Source organism: Camelus bactrianus, chromosome 18 (genome assembly GCF_048773025.1).
Source record: "Camelus bactrianus isolate YW-2024 breed Bactrian camel chromosome 18, ASM4877302v1, whole genome shotgun sequence".
In the NCBI taxonomy this organism is placed as follows: Eukaryota; Metazoa; Chordata; class Mammalia; order Artiodactyla; family Camelidae; genus Camelus; species Camelus bactrianus.
The window spans coordinates 26,372,215-26,399,352 of NC_133556.1; the positions used below are offsets into that span (position 1 = coordinate 26,372,215).

The following is a 27,138-nucleotide window of genomic DNA, read 5'->3' on the forward strand; positions in this document are numbered from 1 at the left end:
GGGCAATTGGAGGTTAGACTGGATTTCACCAGACAACACAAGAGAAGAGAAGGGCACAGGGAAGAGCAGCAGCATAGGAGGGCCCCATCACTGTTTTGGGGGAAATCTGAACTGAAATGATGGAAAACAAAGCAGCAGCTCTCCCATCACAGAGTCAGGCACCACCTAAACATTTCACCAAGCTAAAGAGTAGTCAAGTTCTGTTAATTCCGCAGTATTATTGTCAAGATGGAGACAGTAAGATTCTTACCATAAAATGCACAATTGTAATGGCACTTTAAGGTCAAAATGCTCAGAAATCCCCTTCCTGTACACTCTTCCCAACACAACCCCATTCAACGTCCCCTAGCAGAATGCCAGCCTTCCCAAATTAAGAGGGAGGAGACACTGGTCTCTACGACATAAGGGCACCAAGAACCCCCAAATCCCAGAGGGCATAAACTCACATAACAGTGCTAGTAAGCATCAGTAAAATGTGGTGCCTCTTCCTGTATGTTTACATTGTAAGAAAAGAGCAATTCAAACTGAAAGGAGTAATTTTTAATGGTGAAATTTCAGGCACCAGCAACTCGGTTAGAAAATTGGCCTTAAAGAGGTCCCTCAGATCACCCCCAAATTGGCAATGCCTGCTACACCAATGCAGGTGGGGCCAGCTGGCTGCACTGCTACAAAGTCAGAAAATGATAGTGTACAAAAGGCAAGAGATTGAGTCACAGTCTGATGTTTTGATCCTTGTTTCCACCCAGTTCTAGCTGTGTGACCTGAAGCAAGCTACTTTACCTCTCTCTGCGTCAAAGAATTATACGCTACATCTCACTGTTAAAGTGAGGACTAAAATAAGATACTGATGTAAAATCCCTGCTGTGTAACAGGTGTCCCCCAAAGTAGTAGTAACTAAGTCTCTTATCCCCATTCTTCCACTTCCCCACACTTCTAGCCAAGGCACATGGGTTTCCTTCGCCTCACCAGGTCCTTTAGATAAGGACGCAGACTTTAGAGGTTAGACAACATGAATTCACACTCCAGCACCAGCTCTTACCACCTGTGTCTGTTTACCGAGTTACCTGACCTCTTTGTGCCCATTTCCTCGTCTCTAAATGCAGGAGCACAGTTGTTTGGAGGAGTAAATGAAATGATGCACATACATAGAACAGGAAGTACCGAACTAACATCGGAAAATGTTACCTGAAATTATCATTATTCACCAGCCCTCTCCTAGGTTTTGTTGTTCATTTCTCTGAGCTCTAAGCTAACCCAACTCAAAAACGGTTCTCTGCGTTTCCCAATACGATCGCGAACAGCCCCATGTGGCTATATAAACCAATTAATGTTAGATAAAATTAAAACTTAGGTTCCTCAGCCGCACTAGCCACTCGTGGCAGATACACAACCTCCCATCATCGCAGAAAATGTTACGAGACAAGGAAGGGCCGGGGCGCTCAGCCTCGGGGTTGGCAGCGCGCCAGGGGTGCCCCTGGGCCGCAGAGGCCCGGGAGGGGGCTCCGGCGCGCGAGTCTCGGCGGGGCCAGGACAGGGGGCGCGGCAGGCCTGAGCCCCGAGTCTCGGGAAGACTGCAAGTCACAGAGGGCAGGGCTGCCTTACTGCGGAGGTCGCGGAAAGACATGGCGCTCTGCTCCGGAGAAGCCAACAGTGTCCGCAGAAGCCAACGGTCTCCGCAGCTCGCCACTCAGCGCTCACGGGTCTCTATGGCAACGCGCGGAGCCCGCGACGGCGCGCAGCCGGGGCCAAACAATACAGGCGGCAAAACGGCCGTGCCATGTGCGCATGCTCCATGCGGGCCCGAGAGAGGACAGCCGGCCGGCAGGGGGCATCCTGCGTTGCCGAGGGAGCGGGCTTTGGGATCCAGCCCCAGCTGACACCTGGGCCCTCTTCACACAATTTGCAAACATCTGGCACTGGCTAACACGGTCTGAGCACCTACTAAGTGCCTGACACTATGCTAGGCGCTCTACATACTGCTTCTCATTTCCTCCTAAACTCCTCTAGAAAGAATGTACGATAATGTCACGAAGCTGAGTCTCCCGCCTGGGTCCTGTGCCCAGCACACGTCTCTCTGGCATGTGTAAAGTAGCTAGCCGCGCCCCCGACCGAAGCCCCGGAGAAGCGCCCGCAGCGCGATGGCGTTGAGACCCCGGACTGCGAGGGACAGGCAATACTAACTGCTGAAGTGGCGAGATGAGGCCCGGCTGCGACCCGCGCATGCGCAGCCAGCCTGGGCTTCACGACAGGCCGGAAACCGGCCCGGTTCTTCGCGTCGTCGGTTGTCCGTCCACCGGGCAGAGTTTGAAGGAGGGTTGAGCGCGCCGGCGGTTCACCAGTGAGGATCGCACCCAACACGTGGTCGGATCAGCTGGCAGCTCACTTGGGAGTCCTCTCCACCGGGCTGCCCTAGTGGGGAACAGGCAACGGGTATGGCAAGGGAGCTGAAGTGAGCTGAGCCCAGAAGGGTGGGCGAACAAGAGGGACTGCTAACCGCTGGGACGCCCTCCACCCCTGCGTTGGTTTTGGCAAAGCAGCAGACACGTAAATACACCCACCTTAACGAAAGTCCCGAAATAGATCACACTTACATGGTTAGTACCACGAAGGTGATAGCCCTTCAGTGGAGAAAGAATAATCTTTAAACAAGTGATGGAACTGAGTTCATAAAAAATTTTCCCAATAATATCTACCCATCTGAGGGCCAATTCTGCCTGTTTTCCCAGAGCACCAAATGCCTTGTTCTGATTTTCACCGGGAATTCCTTTCAGGGTATGTTGCAGGTCAGTGACAGCAATGGCTAATGACTATTCTTGTAGAACTGGATAGTGGCCAACATTCTATGTTTCATAATCTCCCTTTCAAGTCTTCATTTTGACCAAGGTTTGGAGGCATTTCATGACCAGTTTGTCCACGGTGCTAGGAATGCTTATACCCAGGTCAAGGGAGGATTTCATTGATAGGCCACTCAGCATGCTATTACTGGACTGTTAACAACAGCCAAAAGCCTCTGGGCTGACTTTTCTTACTAGTCTGTTGTGGTCCAGGAAATGGCTCCCTATTGTTGCTTCTTCCCAGATCTAGAGTTACACCATTAAAATCATTGATCTTATAGAACTGTATATTTGATCAATCATTTCAAGTAACCTAGTCAATTATTTTTATCGGAGACTCAGGCACACATTTGGTAATACAAGAAACAATAATCTTGTGAAATAGAAGACAAGTAGTAAATCTAGTATCATTAATATGGCCATCAGGAAGTATTTAAGCTAAGAACTTCCATTAAGTTCAGCCCAGTATCTCCCCAGGTCATCTGACCTGGTCTGTTCTGCACCATTCATTATCTTTAAGAGAAATGATATATTGGCTTTATACATAAAGTTCACCAAAAATACATGCATCGTGACTCATTATAGGATTGAGAAAGGAATGTTGTCTTCAAAGGAGTTACATGGCTGACATCAGAAGAAGAAAATTTGACCTTTATGGTTGAGCAGGTATTCCTGCTGCTGGGGAGGTCTGGTTAGTGCATAATACAGATGCACAAGGCACACAAGAGGGGAGGGAGGAGGCCCAAATGGGTGGAGAAAAAAATTATGTTTAAATTTTCTTGTCTTGCTTTAAAATATGAATGTTACTTCATTACAAATAATAAGCAAAGGAACATGCTTAAGATTATTTGTCATCAGAGAAATGCATAGTAAACCACAAGGTATCAGTGGGTAGTTATTTGAATAGCTAAAACAACAGACACACAACAACAAAAACCCTGACAGTTCCAAGGGCTTGAAAGGATGTGGAGCAACTTGGCCTTTCATACATTATTGTTGAGAATGGGAAGCAGGACAGCCACTTTGGAAAACACCTGGTAGTTTCTTTTGTTTTGTTGTTTTTGTTTTTGGGGGGAGGTAATTAGGTTTATTTATTTACTTTTTTTTTAAAATGGAAGTACTGGAGATTGAACCCAGGACCTCGTGCATGCTAAGCATGTGCTTTACCATTGAGCTATACCCTCCCCCGCAACTTGGTAGTTTCTTAATAAACACATTTAACATACAGATCATCAATCCCACTCATCAAATCCCATTTGCCCAAGAGAAATGAAGACTTACATTCACACAAAAACTTGTACACAAATGTTGATAGCAGCTTTATTTATAATCGCCCCAAACTGGAAACCACTCAAGTGTCCCTCAACTTATGAATGGATAAACACACTGCAGTACATTCACATAATGAATTACCACTCAGCAACTAAAAAATAAAGAAGAAAAAGAAGCCAACTGCTGAAATACACAAGGACAATGATGACTCTCCAATGCCTTATGCTAAGTGGAAGAAGCCAGACTCAAAAGGCTTCCTACTGTACATTCCATTTATATGACAATCTGGGTAAGATGGAAATATAAAGACAAAACAAATCAGTGGTTTCCAGGAGCTGGGTGTCAAATAATTTCAGGGTGATGGACCTGTTCTATATCTTAATTGTGGTGGTAATTATACGGCAGTCACTGTTTGTCAAAACTCATACAGCTGTGCACTAAAAGGGGTGAGTTTTGCCATATCTAAAATTGTATCTCAGTGAGCATGACTTAAAAATTAGCCTTAGAAAAACAAAGCAATCCAATGGTTTCCTATTGCAATTCAAATAAAACTCACTCCCTTTAGCTGCACCTCCTCTGCTCCCTTCACTGCCTTCCCTCCATCCATCCTACCCTGCTCTCTGTTGAACAACCCCATATTCCTGCCTCCTGGCCTTTGCACGTGCAGTTCCCAGGAGCACTCTTCCCAACTTCAGATCTTTGTGAAGAGGCTTCCCAGACTACCTTCACCAAAGCAGATCCTTCCCAGCCACTCCCTATTACATCACCTTATTTTATTTTCATAGTATGATCTAGAAACATCTCCTTTGCTTATCTTTTGTGTCTCTGATCTGGACATGTAAGTGCCATGAAAATAGATACCTTCTCTGCCCTACTCGACTCTCTCCTCAAGTCTCCAATAGTATTTAGTGCTACGTAAGCCCTCAGAACATGTATGTTTAATACCTGAATGAATGAATGAGTGAGCAAGAGTACATCATCCTCACTCCAGTGAGGCAAAGGGTCTTTGAGGAAAGGCCATGTCTCCACCCTCCCCTCATGCTCTGTGCTGACTCTGTCATGCCCAGTTCAGGGCTGGCACAATAGGCCAGTGGAAGTCCAGCAGATCTGCTGTAAGTTAGGGCTAACTGGTGTGCATAGGCATCTAGAGCTGTCCCTAAAGCCATGTGACCTTGGGAGGTTAACCTCTTGGTGACTCATATTCTTCAGTGTTACAACGGAGGTCATGATGCCTGACCAGGTGGCTGTGAGGGCTACAGGAGAAGTGATGGGTGGTTTGGGGCAGACTGCACTTGACATCCACTGTAGACAGCAGAGCACAGAGGGAGCACCGACAAGGGGGCCAGAGCCCCCCTCCTCGGTTTTAAATTTCTTTCAACTGCTTTATGGACAGAAGATAAAGTGCATATATTTAAAGTGTGCAATTTAACAAATTTTGGCAAGCGTATACATGCAAGAAACCATCCCCACAGTCAAGAGAGAAACACATCCTTCACCTCGTTTCCCCGTGCCCAGCCCTTTGTATTATCACCCTCCTGCCATTCCCTGTACCATAGGCAACCATTCCTCTGCTTTGTGTCATCGTAGACTTGCGTACTTCTAGAGTTTTCTATACATGTCATCGTATAACATATGCTCCTTTTTTTCTGGCTTCTTTTACTCAGCATAATTATTTTGAGACCCATCCATGTTGTAGCCTGTATCAGTAATTCATTCCTTTTTACTGCCGACTTGTATATCCATCACATGGATAGACTGCAGTTTTATTTACCCATCACTGGTTAATGGACATTTCCAATTTGGGGCCAGTACAAATAAAGCTGGTACAAATATTCAGCTAGAAATCCTTTTACACACAATATGCTGTCTTATCTCTTCAGTAAATACCTAGAATGACACATCAGAGTCATAAAGCAGGTGAATATTTAACTTTTTTCTTTTTCAATCAACTTTTAATTTTTGAATAGTTTTAGATTTTCAAAAAAGCTGCAAAGATAGTACAGAGTTCCTGTAGATTCCATCCACCCTCACACCCCCGTCACTGTTGACATCTTACATTAGTATGATGCATTTCTCATAACTGATGAACCAACACTGACACATTATTATTAACTAAAGTCAAAATTTCTTTATTTTTAACTTAATGTCCTTTTTCTGTTCCATGATTTGATTCAGGACACCACATTGCATCTAATTTTCATTGCTCTTTGGGTTCCTCTAGATTTGTGACAGTTTCTCCAACTTTCCTTGTTTTCGATGACCCTAACAGTTTTGAGTAGTGCTGGTCAGTTACTTAGTTTTACTGTGGTAAAATATACATAACATAAAATTTACCTTTTTAAGTGTACAATTCAGTAACACTAAGTACATTTGAAATGTTGTTCAATCACCACCTCTATTTAGTTCCAAAATATTTCAATCACCCCAAAAGGAAATGTCACACCAATTAAGCAGTCACTTCCAAATGGGAGTGACTCCCCTGCCCCCATCCCTGGTAATCACTAATCTGCTTTCTGTCACTATGGATTTGTTTATTCTGCCTATTTAATACAAATGGAATCATAAAATATGTGGCATTTTGCATCTGGCTTTTACCACTGAGCATTATGTTCTTGACATTCATCCATGTTGCCCTGGGTATCAGTACTTCTTTCCTTTTTATGACTGAATAATATTTCCTTGAATGGACAGACTACAATTTGTTTATCCATCCATTAGTTGATGGACATTTGGGTTCTTTCCACTCTTTGGTTACTTCTATGAATAATGCTGCTATGAATGTTTGTGTATAAGTATTTATTTAAATACCTGTTTTCAGTTCTTTTGGGGTGTATACCTAGGAGTGGAATTGCTAGGTCATATGGTAATTCTATGTTTAACTTGCTGAAAAACTGCCGAACTGTTTTCTATAGTGGCTGTACTATTTTACATTCCCACCAGCAGTGTGGGAGGGTTTCAGATTTCTCCACATTCTCATTAACACTTGTCATTTTCTGTTTTTGCTGTTTTTTAGAGCCAACCTCATGGGTGTGAAGTAGTGTCTCATTGTAGCTTAAATTTGCATTTTCCTAATGACTAATGATGTTGAACATCTTTTCATGTGTTTGTTGACCATTTATATACATCTTATATGGAGAACTGTGTATTCAAGTTCTTCACCTTTTTTATTTTATTTTATTTTGGGAGGGAGGTAATTAGGTTATTTATTTATTTATTTATTTATTTGTTTGTTTATTTATTTATTTATTTTAGAGGAGATACTGGGATTGAACCCAGGACCTTGTGCATGCTAAGCATGTGCTCTACCACTTGAGCTATATCCTTCCCCACCTCTTCACCTATTTTTAAATTGAGTTGTTCGTCTTTCTGTTGAGTTGTAAGAGTTCTTTATATATTCTAGATACTACACTCTAATCACATATACAATTTGCAAATGTTTTCTCTCATTTTGTAGGCTGTCTTTTCTTGATAGCTTCTTTTGCAGCACAAAAGTTTTCAATTTTGAAGAAGTCCAATTTATCTGTTTTTGTTGTTTTCTTTTGTTGTCATATCTAAGAACCCATTGCCAAATCCATCATGATGAAGGTTTACCCCTGTTTTCTTCAGAGTCTTACAGTTTTAGTGTAGTGCTTATATTTAGGTCTTTGTTGCTTTTTGAGTTAATTTTTTGTATATGGTGTGAGGTAGGGGTCTAATGCCATTCTTCATTCTTCATTCGTTATCACCTGGACTTCCAGTTGTTCTTTCCATTTGCTGAATAGACTATTCCTTCCCCCACTGAACAGTCTTGGCAATCTTGTCAAAAATCAATTGTCCATAGATGTATGGGTTAATTCTCGGCTCTCTACTCTATTCCATCGGTCTAGATGTCTAGCCTTATGCCAGCTCCACACTGTTTTGTTTACTGTAACACTGTATGTAGTAAGTTTTTAAGTCAGGAAATCTGAGTCTTCAAACTTTTTCTTTAAGATCATTTTTGGCTTTTGGTCTCCCTTGTAATTCTACATGAATTTTAGGATCAGTTTGCCTGTTTCTGCCTAAAAGGACATTGGGATTTTGATAAGAATTGCATTGAATCTATAGATCACTTTGGGAAGGAATGCTGTCTTAACAATATTAAATACATGAATGAGGATATTTTTCCATTTATTTAAGTCTTATTTTTTTTCAGCAATACTTTGTAGTTTTCAGTGTTGTCTTGTACCTCCATGGTTAATTTTATGACTGTTTTATTCTTTTTGTTCTTTGCTTGCGTGTAGTAATACAGTTAATTTTTGTGTGTTGATCTTGTATCCTGAGATTCTGCTGAACCTTATTTGCTGATAGTTTTTTTTTTAGCTCAAGTAGTTCTTTTTTGAGTGTGAATGTTTCCTGTCTATAAGATCATGTCATCTGTGAATAAAGAGAATTTAAAGTTTAACTTTTTAGAAACTGCTTCTCAAACTTGTGGTACCATCTTACATTCCCTGCAGCAGTACATGAGAGTTCCAGTTCCTCCACATCCTGCTTCACAGTTGGTACCATTCACACAGTATGCCATCATCTACTTATGGGAAAATGGACAGAAAAATTAAATGAGCTGCCCAGTCATCCAGAACCACCTGTCAGCATGCTCAAAGCACTAACCCAGATATAAGCAAGTCTGCACCCCTAAGCCTTCATGTCCCACCCATAGATGAGGAAATGGATACCTCAAAAGTTCACCCCAGGAAGTGACTTCCCAGCCTGCAAAAGCTGTCTGCCTATCTGAAGCCAGAGGGACCAGGGACCTCCCCTAGGATTCCATCTCCATCCCTTGCCCTCCTCCCACCCTGATCCTGCCCTGGACATCCTTTCCCAAACTCAGGGGTCCAGGAAACCCGGGAGTCTTCCCTGTGACATCATAGAGCTGGTTGCCAGGGGAGACTTGCAGACTCAGCCCATAGGTAGGGGAGAGCAGAGCCCTGCTGCACAGGAGGCCCGGCCACTCCTCCCCACCACACTGGCCCTCCATGGAAGCCTTGGTCTGTGCGTTCTCTGAGCTGCGCATAAGAGAAGGTGCCGGGCTGCGGGGAGGAGTGGCAGGAGCAGAGATGCCCTCCTGTCCTGACCTGGGCCCAAAGCCACAAGGGTGGCCTTAGGGACATGCATGCGTGGGAGAGGGGTATGGCCACTGGTCCAGGCTGTGTGACCCTGGGTACCAGAATACTCTTTTTAGGGTAGAGGGCAAAACAGGTTGGCAGAGAGAGCCTGAAGTCCTGAAAGTGATCTTGGTGCCAAGGCTCAAGCTTCTCAGAGCTCCTGTTAGTTGGGAGGGAAGCTATGTGGGGTGGGAGGAGGTGGGAGGTGGTGGGAGGCGATGGGAGGCAAGGGGCTGAGCCCTTCTGACAGACAGGTAAGCTGAGGCTCCGCAGGTGGGGGGTGGAGCCCATCTCACGAGCATGTGACTGCGTTTTCCCCTCATGGCCACTGTGGCCAGCCGGCCACCACCCTCCTGCTCTCCCCTCCACAGATGCAGTGAGCTGGGCCCAAGGACGCCTCAGCCACCCTGACACTCCACCCAACATCTACGAAGGGGGGCTGGGGGCCCAGCAGCAGCAGTGCCCCAGTGCCCAGGGAAGCAAGCCCAAGAACTTTCGACTGCGCCACCTCCGGGGCCTGGCCCTCTATCTGCCAGGCCACGTGCAGCCTGCTGGCCAGTGTGAGAGCCACTGGCTGGGCCGGCTCATGGCCAGGGGCTGCCTCCCACAGCCCAAGGGTGTGGCCTGGCCCCTGGAGCTACCACAGGGGATTCTAGGCCCAGGTAACAGCCACCGCTCAGCACTTCTGGAAGCTCAACTGCCCAGGGACAGCCTAGGAAATACAGGTGAGCACCTGTCCAGGTGCTGCAGGGCTGGGGACTGAATGGGAAAACCCAGGGAAGGGTGGAGCAGGGGAATCAGATGGACCTAGGTGGCCCTTCTCCACTCCCAAGCCTCCTGGGTCCCTGTCCCAGCTCCACACTTAATGAAGGATCTTGGACGGCTCTTCCCAACTGGCTGGGCCTCAGTTTCCCCATTTGTAAAATCAGGGGTTCAGATTAGATAAGGGTCCTTCTAGTTTGAACCATGTTTCCCTCTTCTCTCCTCATGGGTTCTCTTTAAGGAGAACGTCCCCTCCCCTCCTGTTTTGAAGGATGCCAGGTTCTGGGGGTCACAGGGTGGACTGGCAGCCTCCCCTGGGTACCTGAGTGACTCTTCTCTCCTCCCTTTCCTCAGCTTCCAGTTCCAGCATGGACCCAGCCAAGGGTGCCCCCTCCCAGTCCTGTCCCCCTGAAGGCTTGGGGCTCAGGCCCAAGAGATCCTGGGGGGCCTCAGAGGAGCCCACATGTCCTTTGTACAAGAGAACTCGCTTTGGGGCTCTGGAGAGGCCGTAGGGATCCGAGTGCCGGGGCTGGTTCTCCCAGCTTGGGACAGGAGGGGAAAGGATGGCCCAGGAGGAGGAGGCAGGTCCAGGAAGGGCTCAGTCCCTACCAGTGGCACCCCAACACTGAGACACCTGGGCAGCTGCCCAGCACCAGAGCCTGGGCCAGCCTCAGGAAAACTCAAGGGGGAAGGGAGGAGGAAGTCCTGCAGGAGGGACAGAAAAAATAGAAGCCTGGGCATGCTCTTGCAGCCTGCTCCAACTCAAGTCAGCCACTTGTACCTGAGAGGCTGGGTGGAGCAGAGAGTTTGGGCTCCCAAGAGGCTGGGGAGCCTGCAGGTCTAGTATCAATAAAAGCCAAGGCCTGCACCTTCTGTCCCTGTGGTCTGTCTGTCATCAGGCAATTCAGCCAGAGAAACAGCCCCTTGGCACCTGTGTTCTGAGAGCAAAGTTCCGTGTTAATCGATCCTGGGGAATCCAGGTGTTCCACCCTGAGTTGAGAAGGGAGCCATCCTCCTGTGGGTGGGCAGGGTCTCAGCAGGCCTAAAAGCAGGGCTTGGCACTCTGGGCCGAGGGGGCAGAGGACAAAGGAAGTTAGACTGGGTTTGTGGAGGATGTCAGGGAGGAGGGCAAGTTCCCAACCTGGGCAGAGAGGCTGGCCCTGACCCCACGCTGCCCCTCAATGAAGGCTTGGTTGTGTTCACTCTCCCTGGGGCCCCCTGGCTGCCCTGACCCTCCAGGCAGAGTGGGCACAGCCCTTCTCCACCCAGCTGGGTTGGACTCCAGGTAACCCGGCCTGGGCTCTTCTGTAATGGGATGTCTTAACCTCACACTGTTGACATCTTTGTTGTGGGGGGCTGTCCTGTACGCTACAGGATGTTTAGCAGCGTCCCTGGTCTCCTCCCACTGTGGCTACCAAAACTGTCTCCAGATAGTCTAATGTTCCCTGGAGGGGGCAGAATCACTCTGGCTGAGGGCCCCCTGCTCTACATCACTGGGCCTCAGCCCTGCGGGGGACAGGATGGGAAGACCTGGGTTTGCCTCAGCGACTCTCCCCCACCTGCTGACCTCCCGTCCTGGCAGCCCGAGTCAGGCTGGGACTGACCTATCCCTCTCACAGGCTTCTGTCAGACCACACGTGATGGTGTCAAGGACACTCTGGAAACCAGGGCAGCTGGGTCCCTTCCAGACCCAGAGAAACGCTCCCTCAGGCCCTGCCCTGTTCCCTCCTATAGCAGATTCTGGAGACTTGGGTCCCTGCGTGCTTTTCAGGCTGTTTCAAGTATGGGTGTGGCCCTGGGTGGTGGGAGCTCACAGTCCAGGCCACCAGCCTCAGGACTTGTTCCCTAGGGAGGGCCATCTGGGTGAGACCCAGGCCTCAGGGAGCAGCAAACACGGGCTTGGGAGGGACCAGGCCCGGGCTGGGCTCTCAGGCCCACCATCAGGAGCTGTGTGGCTCATGGGCAACTCCCAGCCCCTGACCCAGTTTTCCTCCTTTGTCTAACGGGGTGACAAGCATGACCCCCTGCCCCTGGGGTGGCCAGAAGCTCCAAGAAGAGGTTGGTGGAAGCACCACCAGGGGTTAGGATGAGCTGGCACCCTGCCTCAGGCTCCTGTGGTGGGCTGCGCTGGCCCAGGGTCTCTGCCTGACTGTGTTGAATCACCAGCTCTAGGACCTCTCCCCAGGGACCGCATTCTTTGGCAGAGTAAATTACAATCATGATTGTAAAAAACAATTGCCCTTTGAGCTGCAAGCCATCGTTGGGACTTGCTAGGTGACAAGCAGTTCCTAGGCCACCCTCAGCCACAGGGCAGATCCACAGGGGCAGGGCCAAAGTGTAGCGAGCCTGGGAAGACAGGATGTGACCAATTAGTCTCTTTATTTGCAATGAGACAAAACACTATAATCCTGTTCAACACTGGGCTGGACACTGCAGTGACTGGCGGGGTGGGGGAGGGGGGCAGGGCAGGACAAGGCCTCTGAGCTCAATTATGAATGTCCAAGGCAGAACCTTCTGGAAGACTCTTCCCTTACCCAAGGAGCAGAAATAAAAATCACATGATCATCGTGGATTCAGATTAGAGAGGACATGGAGCTGGGCCTCAGCGTGAAGTCAATGTCAGCGCAGAGGTGGGAACACCCAGCCAAGGGAGGAGAATGGCCTTTCATGCCCGGATCACCTTCATCTCGAGAAGCCCTTTCCCACCATGAGGACATAGGAGCCCCAGGCTGGGAAGTTCTGAGGGGAGGAAGGACACCAGTCACGGAGCCCCCGCCTGGGGTGCTCCGTCTCCTCCTGCCCTTGGGCCAGTGCTCCCTGGCAATGGCTCCAATAGGCCACAGTAGCTCTGCACCACCCCCTCTGCTCTGGAGGTCAGGGCAGGTGGCAGGCAGCTCGGAAGGGACACCAGGAGCACACACCGTCCACACGCACACTTCCTGGCATCAAACAGCCTCTCCGGTCTCTGCCCCAGAGGCGGAGGGACCACAAGGCACGTGACTGCCCCAGCCTCAACAGCTGGGTTTCACTTGATCAAGGCCGGCTCAGCTTCCTCTGGTCCGCATCTACCCAGGCCTCTGCGCTACAGCCCAGGGGGCTGGGGGCCTGGGGGACAGGACGCCCAGGACCCTTGGCGGCGCCTGTCTTCAGCCTGGTCCCCTGCGGTAGCTCAGCTGAACGGGGCATCCACCAGACGACTGGCGGTTCTGCTTGCTCTAGACAGTGAACCGGCCTGCAAGCCTCAGCCTCCCAGCGGCGGTGTGGAGAACAGTCCCGTTGTCCGACCGCCTGAGTCGGGAGCAAAGCCCCAGAGCTGTGTGTGGGAGACAAGCCTCCCGCGCTGTGCCCACCAAGCACCAGCCCCGGGTGGGGAGGCAGGGGCTGCGCCCTGCGCCCCAGGCTTCTGTGCACTGGGTCTGCACGGGAGTCTGGCGCTCCCTTTAATTCGCCCCTGCATTGTTCTGACGCTCCTGTGTCTTTAGGGTGAAGTCTGTCCACGACACTTAGGGTCTTCCCTCCCAGAAGTTCGTTCCCACTTTGGAGGAAGGAGCTGGAAGGAACAGGCAGTGGAGGGGAAGAGGCCAGTGAGGGGTGTGGGGAAGCAGGGAGGGAAGCCCTTTTGGGTGCCCTCGCTCCCAGGGCAGCAGAGGAGACAGACCACAGAGCACATGCCACACCCCAGCGGCCCCAGAGGCTGGTGCGCGGGGCAGGACCAGCGCTCAGAGGAAGCGCAGGTTTCCACACAGGAAGGAGGGCTGGGAGAGCCTGCAGGAGAGACAAGAGGGGAGTAGGGGTGAAGGCCTCCATGGGAATGCTCTTCCTCACCCTGCCAGTCCAGCTGAGGAGCCTGCAGCTGGGTTCCAGGTGCTTCTGGAGCGCGAGCCCATGTCCAGTGACCATCGGCCCCCATGGTCTCAGCACAAACCCCGGCACTGATGGGGGCACCGGCCCAGGAGGCCACAGAGCCCTGCTGCAGGCTTGGTACGCCTAAAGATCTGCTAGGCTGTGTCCATAAACAGGGGGCAGACCCCGGAGTCCCCACGACCCCTCCCATCTCTGCAGTCCCCAGAGGTCTGAGACCAGCTCCCTGCTGTGCACACGGGTGCTCAGAAGTGGCCACGTCTGAGCAGGGCCCTTAGCAACCAGGTGCTGCCACAGGGCAAGGCCACCCAGCTTCAGTTTGAATAACGATGGCGTAGGTGCTGAGGCCGACGCTTACGGTGGGGCACCGCCCAGGACACAGCAGCACAGATGCCCCCTCAAAAGGGGAAGCTGAGTGTCTGGGGGCGGAGGTAGAAGGGGCTTGATCTTTTGGTACCTTTTCAGTTTTCAAACCATGGGAATGCATTATTTGTTAAGAAGTAGTTCAGGAAGTGAAAAAATGAAGTTCTGACCGGGTCTCAAGGACTCTGCTTTCCCTCTGGAAGTTTCTGAGAGTTGGTCAGGAACCATCAGAGCCCTGGGCCCTGCTGCCCAACATCCCTCGGCAGCAACTGCCTATCCAGGGGCTCCTATTTTTATTGCTGAAAGCAATAAAATTTCTTGGTACTATCACCCAACTCTGCTCTGCTCCTGTTTCCCACCACCTGCTCTGCTGTACCTGTCGGAGACCGGGCATGCCCCGCGAAGCTCTGCTCCCGAGCCCACGTAGCACCAGGCCTGCAGCTGGGGCTCCTCTGCAGAGGACAGCAGAAGTCAGATGGCCAGGAGGGCAGTTTCCGCAGGGCACCAAGGGGTGGGGCCTGGTGGAGGCTGCCTGGCTAGTGTCACATGGTCCGGCTGTACTCGATGCCGCCCTTGGTGGTGATGCTGGACCATGGCAGGAAGCTGCAGAGCAGACTGTGGGCCTGGCGGTAGATCCTGTGCGGGATGGAGCAGGGGCTCAGGTTTGCTAGTGCAGAGCCCAGGTGCTGGATGTAGTCCGTGAGGCTCCGTTAAGGAAGACTGACTGGCTTCCCTGCCCCATACCCCAGGGCAGCACTGTCTGCAGGGCCACGTGGAGACTGTGGGCTGTTGTAGACAGCACACCGTTCTCATAGGAGGCCAAGGGCCTGCTCAGCCTCTGCAGGGCTGGCAAGTCTCATTTGACGGAGGGGCCTCCACTGTGCAAAATAATGCAGAGCAGAGCCTGGATACAAGAGGACCTTCTGGGTGAGGCCTCAGGCACATGGACAGGACTGGGTGCCGGGGGAGGTGCTTGGCAGAGCAAGTGTTCCTGGTTCTCCCCATACACTCAGTCCTCAGAGTGGCAGAGCCCTGTCCCTGTGATGAGCAGGAGTCAACAGTCCTGACTCCTTGGACCTCCACAGAGACCTATCGTCACGTGAGTGAGGCCTGCAGGGTTTGGGGCCACCCTCCTCATTCCCACTTATTTCCCCATGAAATGGATAAATCCTAGACTCATCCATTTAATTTCTCTCTCTCACATACACAGAGTGTTTTGGAGCCACACCCTATGACTACTAGGAAGTCTCCTGGCCCCACCCTACCTGTCAAGGGCTAGAGAGACTTAGAGAGGAGGGAGCAGGGCAGGGGCACACCTCTGGGTTACACACCTGGTAAAGAAGGTTTAAATCCAGGTGTTCAAAAACAGCAAACAATTCTCCTCACCTCACATCCTTGTCTTCCCACCTGCCAGCACACAGCCTCATGAGAACAGGGGCTTTTGTTTCTCCTGTTCACTGCTGTGTCCTCCCAGATGGATGGATTCTGGACTAGGAGGTTTAAAACCCTCCCTTCATACCAGGCTGAAGTCCAGGGAGACCCGAGTGCCCGAGTGTGTCTTCTTTCCCAATGTCTGCACCCAGGCTACCATTTCCCAAGACGTGCTGGCCAGGTTTCCCCACCACACCACCTGGTACCGTGAGCTTGGCCTTGCCAATGCCATCTGAAGGCAACCACGGCTCCAGCTGGCGCACGGGCCCTGCTAGGAAGCCACAATCCCTCACCCCTGACAAAGAAAGGATATAGAATGGTCCAGGGAGGGTGTCCGCCATTGATGTAGAGGACGTAAGTGAAGCCATCTTTGAGTACCCCTCGTATGGAGTAGTAATAGGGGAGATAGTGATGCTGCTTAAAGTCTCTGTTTTCGTAGAAATTTATTGCTGTGTTGTTAGTAGTGAGGACGTGCAGGTAGATGGCTTTGCAGTGGTCCTGGGTGGTGGTTGATATGTGATCCTTTAAACTCTCAAGTAATAGGGAACCTACAGGGAAGAGGAGCAGGGCAGGCGGGAAGGAAGTGTGAGGCAGACAAGGAAGTGATTTTGCACAGATCTCTCTGCACCAGAGACAGACTTCCCGCGACCACCCACTGCTGAAGTCCCTAACATCCCATGGCCAGATGGGGCTTGTTAGCCAAGACCCTCGGGTGTCCGGGACCACAGATGCCAGCCTGCTAGTTCCCTCCCTGGGGCGAGACCTGTAGTGGAGGACTCACTGACCTTTCTGAACAACACAGAGTGTAAATCTGAGCCCAGGAAAATGGAACAGAGAGGCTCGCTGGCTGTGTGGCTGAGTGGGATGGGAATTTGGAGCCATGAGGGCGGCACAGCACCCCGGTGACAGGCATCTGATAGATGGTAGCTGGGACTGTTTGTTTAATTATGATTTCTACTTTTAATCCAGACTACCTTGGGACCAGACATAAGCTATGTGTGTGGCGAGGAGCACAGTAAAAGGGGTTCATTCCCTAAATGAGGCTGTTTGGGAGTTATTATTAATCTGATCTCGTCACACTTCCATAGCAGGAAGACTTGGTGAAGCGTGGAAAGAGGATGGTTGAAGGTCAAGGGGGTGGGTGGGGCCGGGAGACTTGCTGGGGGGACGAAGGATCAAAGTGGGACCTCAGACAGAGGGATGAGGGATAAGGGACGAGACAGAGATATTTCTGAGGGAGAATCATCAGGACGAAGGAAGTGACTGGATGTGGAGGTGGGGTGGTCAGGGTGGGGTTTGAGCTCGGCCCCCCTTACCTATGCCGTGCTTCCTGAACTCCTTCACTACTCCCAGGCTTAGAATGTAGGCAACCTGTGTGTCAACAGAGAAGCTGGAGGCTAGAATATCTCCATCCTAAAGGAAAAGTCAGAAACAGTCAGGTCAACAGTGGAGGCACCTGGTCCCCCTGCAGAATATGTCCCACAGGCTGACTTCCCGACCATGACACCTGGGGGAATACCTGGCGGGGCTGGAGGGGACAGAAGAGAGGACAATGGAGAACCACCCCCACCCCGCATAGAAATGAGAGGGTGCGGGCCCTTCTGTGACAAACTGCTAGTATGAGAGCACACACAAAAAGCCACCTCTCCTGGGGTGGGTGGGAGACCGGACGAGGAAGGACAGCAATGCCAGGTGAGTGAGGTCATGGCGGTAAGAAGGAAATGTCTGTGCTGCGTGGGTGCTCGGTGGGCCCTCACCACGTGTCCCTCAATAGCCAAGAGACAAGACAGGTGGACAAACACAAAGTGTGGAAAGTTCAACTAAAGGATCCTACACCGCCCCAGGTGGTCTCAGAGTAAAGCGGAAGGGAGGTGGGGGTGGCCACCCCAGTCTCTTGGTTCTGGAGGAGGAATTCTGGACTGAGAGAGTCATGGATCCAACCACCATGAGGTTCTCAAGTTCTTCTGCCTCATAAAGAACAAGAAGCATCTGCTGTGTACATGGTTTTTCTCCCCCACTGGAAAAGATGCTTGACGACTTGGCCTTTTTGGTCCCATCCACTGCTCACTGAGTGGCTCCCAGTTCCAGGTAGCCCCTGCTCCCCACTCCCTGCTCTCACCCAGCCCCTGTCCTCCTGGCCACAGTTAACCTGGACAGAGGCGGATGTGCCCAGCAGTCTCAGAGGCAAGGTGAGCACTTCACTCCCGGCTGATGTCTCTAAACAGGCTCTGCTTTAGCCCAGCATTGAATTCATTCAGCCTCTCAGGTGGGCCTGACAAAGTGCCAGCTCTCTCTCCTGAGAACCCAGGGAACAGAAGTAAAAGGTCCTCATCTCTGTCCTCAAGGGAAAACCAATACACTCAAAGGAGCGAAGAGATCTAATTACCAAGCCTGTGGGGCTGGGGGTCACCCTGGCACTCAGGAAGAGCTGTGGGGGAGGGGCCTGGGGAACAAGTCACAGCAGGGTTGCAGTGGGTGGGGCAGTTTGTTCCTCAAGAGGAAAGATCAAAAAGATATTGACATTTGCTGAAAGCACCAACATTTCTTCCTTGTTTTTGCTACATCTTAGCAGTGACAAATGGAAGAAAAGAACTCAGGAGGAAGCCAGGAGAAAAAGTTACTCTTAAAAGTAACCAATTTTGCCCGAATCTAAGGATGGCAAAACAGGGTAAACGAGTGGACTGGTCTTTCCAAGGGAGAGACATCCTTGTACTTTTGAAGAAACAGCCTCAGGCCTAAAAGAACCAGCTGCCACTGCTGGTGGATTTTCACTCCTGGGAGTAATCAGCCCCGTGGTGGTCGGCCCGAGTACTCGGTTGCAAAGGTGATCCAAGTTACCAGGCAGAATCTTGACCCACGTCAACCATGTGGCACAATGCGTTTGCAGCTGTGGCCTCACGTTTTACATTTAGGGCAGGATTTGCTAACCTGGTGCCCAAAGACCCTCACCAATTCTTAGACAGATCTTGAAGGGTCTATGAAGCTAGATGAAAAGAAATTATATCTTTGTTTTCACACCCTCTAACTTCAAAAGGCCACAGCAGTATGAGCAGTTTCTGTGACACTGCCACCAGTAGGAGTCACAGACACTTCCACAGTCCTGACAACATCACAGGTTCTCAGTGCATCACTTATGCTCCTCCCTACTTCAAAACGGGCAATGAGCGTGAGACCGTGGTCAAGCCTTGTTACTAAGCGCATGTCTGACTGTCATGAACGCACAGCAAGAAATGAACTAGGTAGAAGCATCGCACACGGGGCCCCCAAGAGAAAGGGCCACAGAGCAGGCAGTGGGGCCATCACAAGCCCCCAGGGGCCTGTCCAGAGGGCGACCACCAAGTCACCGCTGCAAACACTCACCTCCTTGTGTATCTTGGTCCTGCTTTTTATTTCAGCTACGATCATTCCCACGATGGCGCCCCTGTAGGTGGCGGCAAGGGAAAAGAACTTCTTGTTGGAGGTGATATCACGATACCATGAGTCTGGGTACCTGAGGAGGAGACAAACTCGGATGAACCCGCCAAAGGTCAAGTCCAACCACTGTTGTGCTGCAGACAGTGGGACCACAGGGGACTCCAGGCTGCTCTGTCCCTCGCTCTGGGTTGACAAGGGGTCTGCCCATCACTTGGTCTCCACCAAATTGTCACATTCTCAGAGTATCAGCTTCTTAAAGTAATTATCTGTCCAGATGGGACTGGGAATTTCTGATGGGAAAAATGATCTTACAAGACACAGAGACAAGAGGGGGAAAATCCACGAGAGCAGTGCCTGGAGGGGCAGGTGGAGGAGTTAAGACAGACGACCCTCAGCAGCCCGCAGGCAGTTGGGTGACTTCCAAGAACTCTGTGAGACTTTTCCAAGACTGGGGGAAGTGGTGTGGGGAGAGCCAAGTGCACAGCTGAGTGCATCTGAGTTTCGGGGACAGGCCCTCAAGGGCAAGGTGTGTCCAGTAGCGCTAGGGCTGCTCACCAAGAGCCCTCCGAGGAGGGCAGAAAACAGACAGTGACTGCAGAGCCCCGGGAAGCAGTGATAAACAGGCAGATACAGCCACAACCAAGGAGATTCGGTCAGGAGTGTGTGTGGGTCTGTCTCCTAACGGACATACCAGGTTAGCCCAGGCTGCCTTCTTGAGACCAAGAGCTGGAGGAGGTCCTTGGGCCCTCAACAGAGAGGTGCTCTGCTCACGTCTGCTCTGTAGAGGACACTGCCCATCCACTGGGAGATTCCATAGCACCTGAGCATCCCCAGGCCCCTCTCCTGGTCCTCTCCACACTCTTGCCTTCTGACCCCAGGAGAGCCACGCTGGTGCAGCAGCCAGGACATGGAGCTGCCACCACATAGCCCGGAGGGACTGCAGGTCTCTCCACTGTGTCTGGAACCTGAGGCCTTAGGCCCAGGAAGTGGCAAGGAGAGGAAGGCAGGCAGAGCACCTCGGGGCCACAGAGGCCCTGCCCAGTGTGGCTCTGCCTGCTCCAGGCCACCCTCAGCAGGACCCAATCCATGGACTTACTGGCTTACTGTCCAGTGGTGGGACTGCTGGCTTGAGAAGAGTTTACTTTCTAACCTACGAAGCCACTGCCAGCCCACACCCCCAGACAGCTGTGAGTTCACACCCCCATCAGGGACGCAAGGGATGCCCCCCACCCCTTCCTGCCGACGGTGGGTTAAACAAGTCTAAGGCTAAGGCTCATGGAAATGGGATGTTAGGCAGGATCTTATTCATTTTTAATGTTTAAAAGTTTGCACTATTTTTCTCACTACAAAAGCTCTATGTGCGTATTACAGAAAGATGTGGGAAATACAAACAGAAACGGACAAACCTGTAGGTGCTAATCATCCACTCACCCAAACTACCAGAAACATTTGCTACGTGGTGCACCTCCTCCCAAGCTTTTATCTTGTACATGTTTTTAAATAAAAGTGGGACTGTGATACACTCTGGTTTCTAGTCTACTTTTTTCACTTAGTATCTCATTTAAAAAAACTTTGTCAACAAATATACCTCTATGACAGATTTTTTTTTTCCTGGCTGAATGATACTGTCTTTTTGCACACACATACCCTGATATATGTAACCAATTCATGTGAAGATACTTAAGTTGCTTCTCAATCTTCTGAACATTATAAGTAGCACTGCATTGAACATCTTCTTAACTAAAGTCTCAGCAAAGCCCTTTAGGGGAGCTCTTCACATAAGTAACACGGTGACGTGCAAAGAGCCCGATGGCAGTTAGGGAGCAGGGCCTGGAGTCCCCGGATGGGCGAGGTCACTCTGGGCCTTCACAGCAAGTCTTCCAGCGTATCAGCACTGGGGGATCTGTGTACACATGCCTCAGCCGTGCCCCTGCCCCATCATCCACAGCTGGGGACAGCAGGCCGCTCAACTTACTCGATGGGGAACCAGTCGCCGCACAGATGCTTCACAGTGTCTATGTCATCGTGGCAGAGGAGGCGCAGGCTGACCTCGCTGAGGGCACTGGACGGCACCACCTCTGTCATTCACACCTGCAGGAAGAGGGGCATCAGGAGGGCGGCCACACCCCCTCACCAGTCCACCCACCCCATTCCTTCCTCCTCTTCATACCAATCTGTGCAGCAGGCGAGATGGGAAAGCACACACTGTCCCCAAGGATTAAAATGTCCTCAGTAACCATGCAGTGTTTCCCCCCACCACGGGTCACAGTCACCCCTACTTTGCAGGTGAGGAAATTGAGGCCCAGGAAAGCCTGGCAGGATGGGGACCCAGGGTCCCCTCGCTGCTCACATGGGATGCTCCAGTGCCCCACAGAGGGCAGTCTGCCTCTGGCCTGTGTTCTCTTTCCTCCTTGCCCCTGAGCTGCCCACTGAGCACCTACACCAGCCCTGCTTCTCCCTGGCCAGGCTCCAAGCTCTCTCACACCTGCTCTCTGTCCATGGGGAAAGCACACGACCTGCCAGCCCGACTTCTCCCAACCAGGGCCAGTGGTGACTGCCATGGAAACTCAGGGCTCAGCCCCATTTGGCGCAGCCTAGTGGGGAAGTGGGGGGCCCGTGACCTGCTGGATTTCCAGGGGAAATGGCACTTGTTGGGTGGGCTATTTCTCCTCCCCTACGCAGCAAATGAAGAGCTGGGCACAGAAAAAGAGACTTCGAGAGAGCAAAAGTTCAAGTCATGGGTCATTAGCTGCATGACTCTTAAATCAGGAAACTACATTCAACCCAGGTTGCTGACAGAGCAGCCTCTTGTTGCAGTTAAAGGAAGGCCACGTGCTAGGCCCTAACAAAGCACCCACACCCCCAAGACTTAGTCATCGAATGCCAAGGAGAAGTCGAACCTTTTCAACCTTGAGATCCCATAGTCACACCTCTCCTGGGGGTGGAGCCCAGCCTCTCCTAGTGCCCCCCGTGTGAAACACAGAGCCTTCAGGGTTCCCACCTAAAATTCTGGGGCTGAAGCTTCACAGGTAACACCCAGCACAAGATCAACCACACCACAACTGACAAACAGGGAATGGGTGGCATTCTACAAGACAACTAACTAGCCTGATCTCTTCAAAAAGTCTGTATCATTAAAAAAAAAAAAAAAAAGTAGACTAAAAGAAACAAGGAGACCTACATCCAAATGTGACATGTAAACTCTTACTGGAAAAAAAAAAGCCAAACAACATTTTGTAGAAATTGAAATATGGGCTGGACAGCAGATGGTGTTATGAAATTGTTCTTAACTGCCTTCGATGTGGAAGGTATAGTGGTTACGCAGACAGTCTTAGGAGATGCATGCTTAAATACTTTGGAGTGATGCATCAGGAGGCCTAACACTAACTTTAAATGGTTCAAAAATGTTTTCAACTACTTAGGAAGCAAATGTGACAAAATGCTATTATTACCTGTTGGATCCAAGTGGCAGTTTGATATAAAATAGGAACTTACTGTCCATGCATTCAATCTTTCTACATATCTGAAATTTTTAACAAACATTGGGGTTGGGGTGGTGGGAGCCTGAACTTACCTAAACTGACCCTATAAGTCATAGTTCTGGGAGTGGGCACCGTGAGGGTCCAGGCGATGCCCAGAGGTCAAAGGGGGCCCAAGTGCAGTGACCTCCTGCTGTCCTGACCCTGCTCCTGCCTGCTTCCCACGAGACACAGGCATTCCCCTGAGGGTCCCTGGGAAGGCTATGTCCTAACCTGTCACCTGCCAGGGGCTGAAATCTACCCTGAGGCTTGACCACAGGGCCAGTGGGACAGCTGTCAGTCTCTGAGCCCTAGACAGACCCCGGGATGCTCTGCCTCGGAAGAAGGGCTCCTTCGAGGGTTCGCCCAGGGTAGGCTGACAGGTCTGCCACTGTCCCCCATCCCTCCATGGCACCAACCAACCTGAGGGTGACCACCTGGTGTGGGGGTTTTAGAGGCCAGGTCCACAGGCTGGAAACATCATGGTGACCTTGAAGCAGACACGGAGTGGGTGGGGAGGCAGACGAGGCGGGAGGAGGTATTGTAGGAGCTCCGTGGCCACATCAGACCCTAAGGGGTGGGGACCACGCCACCTCAACGCAACTCTCCGCACAGCACGGTCTGAGAGCAGACATGAGAGAGGACCCCCTTGCTTCCTCCTCCTGGTTTCCAGTCAGCGCCTGCGCACAGCCCACGTGCTCCTGTGAGGCGGGGCCCTCATGTGACCACCCTGGACCGCTTCCCAGGGAAGGGGCCGTCTTGCCCCAGGGAACACGACCGCACAGCTCCAAGAGCAGCACCAAGCCCAGCGCCGCCGGGGCAAAGCGCCGCTTCCCCGGAGGTTTCTGCACACGCCCCGCTGCGCAGGCGACCCCCCACCCCCACGACAGCAGATTCCACACACACACACACACACACACACACAAACCCTCTAAAGGCACCAACGGAAGGTGTTGTTAATCTTGTTAGGAACGAGAATAGCACTGGGATTACACAGAAAATGTCCCTGAAGAGATGCACACTGGGGGCAAAAATGACAGAAAGTTCTGGAACTGAACTTAGTGGGAGCGAAAATGGTGAAATGTTAATAACTGTTGAACTGGACAATGGGCATTCCACGTGGATGTTTGAAAATGTTCCTAATTAAAATTAACCACCAACCTATCAAATTTCTCCACAGAGGCTGAGCTTCTGTGTGGACACTTCTCCGCGTGGTGCTAATGCCCCTGACATTCCACACGGCGGGCTCGAGGCAGTGCCTTGGTCTCCGCACACCTGCTCTGGGGCCAGCACAGCCCCAGGGTCAGGCGCCTGGTTCAGAGCGTCATGGGTGCAGGGAATACCACTTGGGATCCAAATAAACCAACCTCCAAACTCCATGGAGGTTTTAAGCAGCAACAGTGACACCCAAGTGCAAAGGACACTGTTTTAGAAACTGGGACTGAAGCTGCCCAAAGTGCGAAGTCTTGACCACCAGGCCAGTTTGGGGCAGCGCCCCTCCCCTTTCCCTCAGGGCTGAGAAATGGGAAATGCAGGAAGCCCCTGTCAAAACGTCAAGCCTTTGGGACAGTCAATAACCCTACACCATCTGAGAAGACTCCTGAGACAAGGGCCCTCCTCTTCCAGTGGCAACTGCCTTCAGGGAAAATTCTGGTAGACAAGCCCAAATACATCACCTGCCCAACCCAGTGGCCAATCAGGATGACATATAAAAACGCTGCTCAATGCTCCAGTGAGGGCACAACCTCTGCTCTAAATTGAGCAAAGGAGTGCAAGTGGGAGCCCACTGTGGGCTCCCCCAAAACACACCTAAAGTGGAAGCAACCCAATAAAATGCATCTATCCGCAGAGTCAATATTTAGCACTGATACCTGCTACAATGTGGATGAACGCTGCCAACAGGATGCTGAGTGAGAAGCCAGACACAAAAGGCCATGCAATGTCCAGAACAGGCAAATCCATAGGACAGAAGGCAGATTAGTGGTTGCCTACGGTTGGGAGGGGGGTTGGGAGGCTCGGAGGATGATGGCTAAGGGTGTGGGGCTTCTTTTGGGAGAGGTGAAGATGCTCTGACACTGAACGTAGTGACATGCACAGTTCTGTGAATACACTGAATGGTACACTTCGTGTGAACTGTATGGTATGTCGACTGCACCTCAACAAAGCTGTTAAAAAGAAAACAAAAACTGGGGGCACGGGCTAATAGCTCAGTGGTAGAGCACATGCCTAGCATGCAGGAGGTCCTGGGTTCAATCCCCAGCACCTCCGTTAAAAAAAAAATTAGTAAAGAAGAAAACAAAAACCAGCCCCAATCTTGAGAGTGAGTGATTCTCTAGTGAACAAATGGATAAAAAAAGATTCTTTTTGAAGGAAGTCACAGTAGATTCCTGAAAGAATTAGCTTTCCAGCCCACAAGTCAAACTGCAGGGGCTCACACTGTTGCCTGCAGATGGGCTCCTGCAATGGGACTGGCCCACATCCCACCTCCCTTGGCCCCACCTCTGAGCCAGGCCCACTAGGGTCGGGGAGGGGGTGCTCTGGGGAAGATGAGGCTGAAGGTAGGGAGGCTGGTGGGAGTCACAGACTCGCAGAGATGAGGAAGAGCTGTCAGCCCACCTGGCTCTTACTCCAGATTTGGGCCAATTGGAATATTTCATATTCAAAGAAAAAAATCTTTCTTTGGCTTTGAGTGTGTAAGAAGTGGCCAAAGAAAGTTATCAAGTCTCAACCAAGTGCATCTGAGTTGTCTGTGGGTTTTCACGGTGTAGTTGCTTAGGTGATTATGAGAAAGGAAAGATCAAGCTCAGATTTGCCTCTCTGGGAAGTCAACACAAACTCCGAATCACCAGATGAATCTCAACTCGACTCTCAGCTCCAGCGTTTGACCTGTGCTGGGAAACTGCATGTTGTCCTCTTCCACAGAAAACTGGTGGTTCATCTGGGATGTGATGGGCTTAAGTCAGCCTGAGAAACAGGGTGACAGGACTGGCTGCCCTGAGCATCCTTGGCAGAGCTCTGGGTGTCTCCTCGGCTGTGCCCTACTGCTTTCCTAACCAAGAGCAACATGCCCTGAGCCCCCAGGAAAGGAGGGGGAGGACAGGACCCAGTCAGCTCACTTCCACCAGTCTCTCTACCGGAGTTGGCAGGAAAAGTGCAGGCAACCGACAAAACCAGCTGGCAGAGCCCGGGGTCTGGATGGCCACACACAGGAGGGAGCACCTGGGGAGGTGGAGCCACAGTAAGTGCCAGGAAGCAAGGCCTTGACCTCTGGTTCCTGAGGCTGGGGGCTGACTGCAAAGAGGTAGGGGCGGGCACTTCCCGAGGGGACAGAACTGTTCTGATGGTGATGGTTACATACACAAACATCTATGTACACACGCAAACATATATATACACACGTTAAACTCATTGGGTACATCGTGTTGCATGTATATTAAACTTCAATAAAGTTGATTCTAAAACATTAAAAAAATTGAGGTTTGATAGAAAAGGGAGAGATTCATAATAAACAAGCATCTCTTTCTTATCTCTTGGGTTTTATACATTCCTCGCTACCCAGTATCCTTGGGATAAGGCTCTTGACCCAAGGGGTAGGATTTTTAACCTGTTCAACTTTCAGGGAAAACACTGGGCTCTAAGACACACAGCTATTGTGGATTCTAGCATTTCTACTGAAAGTACTTCCACATTTTCAAAGGCCAGTTCTTAACTTTATTTTCTTTTTCTTAGGGGGAGGGTAATTAGGTTTATTTTTTTAGTGGAGGTACTGGGGATTGAAACCAGGACCTTCTGAATGCTGTCATGAACTCCAACACTGAGCTATACCTTCCTCCCCTGGCCAGTTCCTTAGAAGACTTGATTTAAAAATAGGAAGACTTCTCATTTAACTAAGGGAAAATGCAGCATATTATAGTGCCTAACCTGTCCCACCACAACAGACAGGCATGGAAAAGGGGACAGGAAGGCTCTGGAAACAGAGCATGTGGCACCCAGGTGCCGTGAGAGAATGGAAGTGTCAGAGAGGGCGAGTTCTAGATGGTGGCGCTGCAGGCAGGGGGCTGGTGTGGCCCGTGGCTGGGCCACTGCGGGGGGAGAGGCCAGGGGACTGACATCTAGCACCTGTGGGGACCCCACTTGTCCATCCAGAACATTCAACCAAGTACCGATCTCCTATTGCCATGGGCTACCCTTAAGGGCTTAAAGGACAAGGCTTCTGAACACACATGAGAGCAGAGACCAGCAGGTGAAGCCACAGCAGAGCCCCTAAGGCAGGCCTCTGTTCCAAGCCCCAAGGTGCTGGTGGACGGGCACTGAAGCCAGGCACATAGGCCATCTTTTGGCAAATTCTCCCACAAAGATACGGACACATCTACACTACAACAGCAGGGACACACTGTACAGGAGAATGCAAAGCTCATCTCAGTTTTCAAGTTACAACATGAAGCTGCAAAGTTCAGGCTGCAGTGAGAGTTCTCTTCAGGTTTCCTGGGTCTGCGTCCTGTCCTTGGCCTTAAGGGGTATGTAAGTGGAGCAATTCTAGGAGGGACAGAAGCCAGATTCTCC

General features: G+C 50.9%; 3 protein-coding genes across 11 annotated transcripts in view; 1 reads left to right on the forward strand and 2 right to left on the reverse strand.

The window, feature by feature from the left end:
* CLUAP1 (clusterin associated protein 1) overlaps nt 1–2,134 on the reverse strand; it is a 29,855-nt gene extending 27,721 nt beyond the window's left edge. The window contains exon 1 of one of the 6 annotated variants that reach the window (XM_010949808.3): nt 1,603–2,132. In XM_010949808.3, the coding sequence (XP_010948110.2) occupies nt 1,603–1,624 (22 nt within the window). In that variant the 5' untranslated portion in view covers nt 1,625–2,132. Of the gene's footprint in view, nt 1–1,602 lie in introns of all 6 variants that reach the window. The other 5 variants (XM_045512722.2, XM_010949810.3, XM_010949809.3 and 2 more) reach the window with 5 other exon arrangements.
* Nucleotides 2,135–4,129: 1,995 nt separating this feature from the next.
* The window catches only part of NAA60 (N-alpha-acetyltransferase 60, NatF catalytic subunit), a 31,129-nt gene continuing 8,120 nt past the window's right edge, over nt 4,130–27,138 (reverse strand). For 2 of the 4 annotated variants that reach the window (XM_074346411.1, XM_074346410.1), the window contains 5 exons: nt 21,033–21,148; nt 19,004–19,133; nt 16,960–17,056; nt 14,589–14,848; nt 12,349–13,753 (listed from right to left, as the gene is read on the reverse strand). In XM_074346411.1, the coding sequence (XP_074202512.1) occupies nt 13,022–13,753; nt 14,589–14,848; nt 16,960–17,056; nt 19,004–19,133; nt 21,033–21,142 (1,329 nt within the window). In that variant the 5' untranslated portion in view covers nt 21,143–21,148 and the 3' untranslated portion in view covers nt 12,349–13,021. Of the gene's footprint in view, nt 8,499–12,348; nt 13,754–14,588; nt 14,912–15,956; nt 16,192–16,959; nt 17,057–19,003; nt 19,134–21,032; nt 21,149–27,138 lie in introns of those variants that run through there. The other 2 variants (XM_045512724.2, XM_010949812.3) reach the window with 2 other exon arrangements.
* C18H16orf90 (chromosome 18 C16orf90 homolog) lies at nt 9,231–10,500 on the forward strand. The gene is made up of 3 exons (XM_045512690.2): nt 9,231–9,249; nt 9,565–9,951; nt 10,343–10,500. The coding sequence occupies exons 1-3, from the start codon at nt 9,231–9,233 to the stop codon at nt 10,498–10,500; spliced, it is 564 nt and encodes a 187-aa protein (XP_045368646.2).

What these genes read in the sequence shown, in the direction of transcription:
- C18H16orf90 (XM_045512690.2), top strand. An exon ending in GGACAGCCTAGGAAATACAG is followed by an intron (nt 9,952 to 10,342) that starts GTGAGCACCTGT and finishes CCCTTTCCTCAG; the next exon opens with CTTCCAGTTCCAGCATGGAC.